We start from the raw sequence: 6,000 nt of genomic DNA on the forward strand, positions 1-6,000 counted from the left end.
AAAAATTACCTCAACATCCTGGTCTTCATTAACCATATAAAGTGAAAACGTTGAATGAAGTAAAACAGTTAGTGATACTTCTAACTAACCTCTCTCAGTCTAGCAAAGTCTATATGTTAAAGTATGAAAGGAAAGGATCCCAAATATATGTGAAATTCTGTGTTGAATCTCTCAATGTGAATTTATGTTTCAAAGTTTGAAGAACACAACAGTGCCGACACAACAGCGCCGACACTTAATCCCTGTAATCTCATAATTTCTAATATCTCCATTCAGAAGTAGGGAATAAACTTCTGGCTTTCAAATTACAACATTTAATCACCTGCGTCTGCCGTGTAATCCTTTATTTTCACAATCATACTATTGTTTAAAATGTATGTTTGTTTTTAATTAATACATTTTCCTTATTGTTCATTATTTTGTACCATTTCCATTGGCTGTTCAAAAAGATATATATATATATATATATATATATGTTCATGAACAACCAATAGAAATTGTCTATCGATCATATATTTTTCTAATTAATGTTGTTATTCTATTATTTTTATGATTCCAATTTTATAATTTTATTTGTCTCTCAAGTTTGCTTTTTTTTGCTTTGTGCGTTTAATAATAATTTAATATTTTTTATTAAACGTAATAAAAATGATTAATATATACATATATAAATAATATAATATATATAAATATATATGTATATAATACAATGTTTTTATAATTCAATTCAAATTCAATTAATTCAATTAAAAATTATATGTATATATACAGTATATATATATATATATATATATATATATATATATATATATATATATATATATATATATATATATATATATAATATCATATGTTTTTATAATTCAATTAAAAATTATTAAATTATTATTAAACGTACAAAGATAAATCAAACTTGAGAGACAAATAAAATTATAAAATTGGAACCATAAAAATAATAGAATAACAACATTAATTAGAAAAATATATGATCGATACCATAAGATATTTCACAGTGAAAATCTTTAACACAAATGTGTTTGTGGTATCCCTTGTGTTGCCTCTGGGTCAAGGTGAACGACCTCCACCACTGCATATGTATTTATGGAAGCAAGCGAGGTCACTCACCTTTACCCATAGAAAAAACAAGGGATACCACGAACATATTTATCGCCGGGCCTTCGGGTCACCTTGACCCAGAAATAACACATGGGTTAATTATAACTGTGTGAGTTTCTATCGTTGGTAACTCCTTCCATAAAGGACGGTAAACAGTTGACGTGATAATGGAAAAGTAGCCGCAGCTTCACTGCATTCACGGGTTTTGTTGAGTCAACGATGTTTCTGTTTCTGCTCGGATCAGCACATATTATAAATAAAACATTTAATCAAAAGTTCTTAAAAAAAATGGTCTCAAGTGCTGCAGTTGGGCTGATGAAATGCTGCCCCCTGTCGGCCGTAAGTGGGCAAACACTCTTCATGTCAACTTTAATTGTACAAAAGAACAGCGTTAATAATGCTTATCTTTACCACAGAGGGAGGAGGCAGAAGCGAAGGCCCGTGAAGAGGCCGAGCGTCAGCGCGTGGAGCGAGAGAAACACTTCCAGAAGGAGGAGAAGGAGCGACTGGAAAGGAAGAAGGTGAGAACATCACTTCGAAGAGTCCTGTGTCGAGACTTTAACGTCTTCTCTGTGTGTGTTTGCAGCGTCTGGAGGAGATCATGAAGAGGACGAGGAAGAGCGACGCCGCGGATAAAGTACGTCTGGTTTCTTATGGTTTCAGTTAATATTCTGTCGTTTTTTTTTTTTTAAATAAAGATTTCTGTCTTGTGTCACAGAAGGACGTGAAGGCGCCGCAACAAGTCACCGGTGAGTCCACTTCAATTCTAGGAGTGCGTATTGCATATACGTGTCACGATATTGAAGTATATATTTGTAGTATTGTGGTACTTGACTCTGGTGTTGCAGAGTCTACAGACCACATGACTCTTGATGAAGTCGTAACTGATTTTGTTTGTTTTCAAACCTAAATATGTCCAGACATCGGCTTTAAAAGCTGGTTGAGTCACTGTATCCTCTCGTCCTCAGTCATCTCTGGGATCTTGTGGGATTGCATTGTTCCTTTAGCTGTGGAGGATGTAATTACTGCTGCCATCTAGAGGCCGGACGTATTAATTACAACCCAAAAATCAATTATTTAAATCTTTTAAAAAAAATGGTATTAGTATTTTATTTAAACACTTTTTGAAATATAAACCATAAAATAGCTAAAATAAGAACAAAATATAATTAGAAAGCAAAAAAATAAATTATAAAGGGAAAAAAGCTAAGTTCAATCGCAACACAAAAATAAATAAACCTTGTGAATATATCCATGTTAACTGTAATTAAAACGATTGAATTGTTTTATTTTAATCAAACTTTATTGAAGTAAAATATAGGATAAAAATTAAATATAATTTGAAAGCAAAACAATAAAATATGAAATGTGTACCTATAGTGGCAACACAAAAATGAATAAATACCATGAATATATGCATGTTAATTGTAGATAAATTGATTTTTATTTTATTGAAATATCAAACATTCGAGAGCTAGGATAACAATATTATATACTGTAATTTACAAGCAAATTATTTTATTTTATCCAAACTTTATCAAACTATAAACCATGTTTTATATTGCGACAGTATTGTGAAATATGTATTATGATAAATCAGTGTATCAATATTTTCTCACACACCTAATGCTCATTTTTACCCTTGTGTTATTTTAGGGTCAAAGTGACCCGAAGGCCCGAAAACAAATGTGTCTATTATGTGTATTATCTGCACCAGTGATAGTCGTTTACCTTAATACAACATAAGGGATAACACAAACACATTTGTATTCAGGCATTCGGGTCACCTTGACCCAGAGACAACACAAGGGATACCACAAGCACATTTGTTTTCAGGCCTTTGGGTCACCTTGACCCAGAGACAACACAAGGGATACCACAAGCACATTTGTTTTCAGGCCTTCGGGTCACCTTGACCCAGAGACAACACGGGTGAAGAACGTCAATATAATGAGTTCATGTTTTGTCCAGGGGTGGCAGCAGAGAGCCGGCAGAGTTCTGGGGTCGGCTCCCCACAGGCGGTGAACGGGGTCCAGAGCGGCAGCCACCAGAACGGGGTCTCGGCCTCCAACGGCGACTTCAAGGAGATGATCCAGATGAACAGCGGCGGGAATCCTCAGCAGGGTCCCGGCGGGATGGTGTCCGATCCCATCCTGGCCTTCGAGGGAGCAGCAGAACCCTTTCTCATGAAGAAAGGCTCCATGAAGACTCAGCATGTGGCGGGTACGATTCCAACCCCGATATCCCAGCTGATCATCAGCTGATCATCAGCTGATCATGTCACTCAGAATATTGAATGTTTGAATTTAATGTTTCAAATTATCAATATATTTTTTAAAGCATTTACTTTTATTAATAATAAAATCAAATAGTTTCTATATTGAAAGATTAACTTTTTTAATTTAATATATATATATATATAATTAATGATTTCTATATTACACAGGTTGAATGAGTTTTTATTGAATATTTAAAATCAATTAAATGTGACGTGTAATGTGAAATATTTTTAGACCCCACAAAGTTGACACATTGTCTACTTTTATTTGTATGATTATTAATATTATTATATTCAATAGAATATCAAACTCTATGTGTAAAAAAAAAAGTCAATTATTTTGAAAATATTTAAAATAATGAATGCGATCAAAATAATTTCAAGCTTTTAAATATTAAAATGATTGAATATAATAATGAAAAAAAACGAAAAAAACAACCTTTTAATATATAAATAATGAAATATAAAAATAGATAAACGTTTTAAAATATGAATAATTAAATATAAAAATGCCATAAGAAAACGAATATAAATTTTTTATATACAAATTATTTAATATAATTATGCAGAAAAAAAACATATCAACCTTTTAATATATTAATTATTTAATGTAAAAATTCAATAAGAATAGATCAACGTTTTAATACATGAATCATTTAATATAAAAATGCAATGAAAACTAATTTAACATTTTAATATACAAATAATTTAATATAATAATGCGAAAAAAAAACTTAGCAACGTTTTAATATATTCATTATTTAATATAAAAATGCCATAAAAACAGATCAACGTTTTAATATATGAATAATTCAATATAATGATGTTGAAAAAAAACGTATCAATCTTTTAATATAATCATTATTTAATGTAAAAATGCAATAAAAAATAAGTGTAAAATTGTTACATTTAACCTTTCAATATAGAAGTTAATTTTATAATTTATCTTAACTATTTAAAAAAAGAAATGCTTTAAAACATTTAATTAAAAAAAAAAAGGTTAAACCTTAAAATAGTCAACTATTCATTTTTCTGATGTCACTATTTTTTTTTATCTTCATTAAAGCATCTCCGACTCGTTCTTCTGTGGTACAAATAATGCACAAATGTTTTCTTGCAGAAGTCCTGTGATTCTTCCACCTCCACGGCGCCTTACTGCTCCAGCACCGGAGCGACCTATCCAGAAGTGTGCCAAACAAACCGACGCTAGAATCCACTGCGACGAGAATGAAAAGAGGGCCTGGAACAAAAGAAGAATAAAACAAAAACAAAAACAAAAAAACTCTTTACTCTTAAAAATATATTTAAAAATAAACAAGTTGTTCTCTGTCTTCACTGTTCCGGTGCATCGATTGTAAACTTTGAAACGTCACAGCAGATTTTTGATGGCGCACCTTAAAAGATGACTGAGAGGTTCAAGTGTAAGATCTTTTATCATATTTGACAATGGTTGTTATTATTATGTTGTTATCTTAAGTTGTGTGTGTGTTTTTTGTTTGTTGTTTTTATCTGGAACTATTGCGTTTATTTAACGACTGCAGACAGTGTATGTAAATGTAAAATGAGTCTGACTGCGAGAGAAATAAAGCTTTAACAAAGGGTTTCTCAAGATTAACGTTTTTATTTTTTTCATTTATTCTTAAATATTGTTCCTTTAATAAATCAATAAAAATACTACGATGCGTCCACCGCTAGATGGCAGTGTTTGTAAGTGTATCAGAGCCATAAGAAGATTGAATAGTTAAATGTTGAAATCATTGTTTCTATTGAAATGTTTTATATTATTCTTATTTTAATTATTTCATTCTACAACTTTCAAAGGGTTTACTTTAAATAATTTAATTAAAACAATACCGTATTTTCCAAATTACCGATTTTTATAATACATAGTATTATTTTCTAATAAGAATAATTAAAATAACAAAATTCTAATTTCACATTTATTCTTGTTTTTTAACTCGTTGCCTTTTAGAAGTAGAAGTATATTCAAGTGTACTATGAGTATACTTATTGTATACTAACATTTAAGTAGTACACTTGAAGTTTATTTTTTACATCCCTTAGAAAAGTATATTCAAGTGTACTATAAGTATACTTATTGTATACTAACATTTAAGTACACTTGAAGTTTATTTTTTACATCCCTTAGAAAAGTATATTCAAGTGTACTATAAGTATACTTATTGTATACTAACATTTAAGTAGTACACTTGAAGTTTATTTTTGACATCCCTTAGCAAAACGAAGTATATTCAAGTGTACTATAAGTATACTTATTGTATACTAACATTTAAGTAGTACACTTGAAGTTTATTTTTGACATACCTTAGCAAAACGAAGTATATATTAAAATCTTTTATGAGTACAGTTATTTTATAGTGAAATCGAAGTAGTATACTTGACATTTGCTTTTGGTGTACCTTAGCAAAATAAAGTATATTTAAATGTATTATGAGTAGTTATTTTATACTAAAATCGAAGTAGTATACTTGAAGTTTACCTTTGACATCCCTTAGCAAAAAGAATATTCAAGTTTACTATGAGTATCCATCCTAAAATTTAAGCATTAGTATAACATTACAAATGTTTTTATTTAGGCATTTAAA

General features: G+C 30.0%; 1 protein-coding gene across 5 annotated transcripts in view; it reads left to right on the forward strand.

Moving 5' to 3' along the window:
• Positions 1 to 4,997, forward strand: part of LOC148083272 (uncharacterized) — a 55,311-nt gene extending 50,314 nt beyond the window's left edge. For all 5 annotated transcript variants that reach the window (XM_087786442.1, XM_087786444.1, XM_087786445.1 and 2 more), the window contains 5 exons: positions 1,533 to 1,637; positions 1,703 to 1,753; positions 1,835 to 1,865; positions 3,088 to 3,339; positions 4,515 to 4,997. In XM_087786442.1, the coding sequence (XP_087642568.1) occupies positions 1,533 to 1,637; positions 1,703 to 1,753; positions 1,835 to 1,865; positions 3,088 to 3,339; positions 4,515 to 4,525 (450 nt within the window). In that variant the 3' untranslated portion in view covers positions 4,526 to 4,997. The remainder of the gene's footprint in view (positions 1 to 1,532; positions 1,638 to 1,702; positions 1,754 to 1,834; positions 1,866 to 3,087; positions 3,340 to 4,514) is intronic.
• The last annotated feature ends 1,003 nt before the right edge of the window (positions 4,998 to 6,000 follow it).

The sequence above is a fragment of the Callionymus lyra genome, chromosome 3 (genome assembly GCF_982586985.1).
Source record: "Callionymus lyra chromosome 3, fCalLyr1.hap1.1, whole genome shotgun sequence".
In the NCBI taxonomy this organism is placed as follows: Eukaryota; Metazoa; Chordata; class Actinopteri; order Syngnathiformes; family Callionymidae; genus Callionymus; species Callionymus lyra.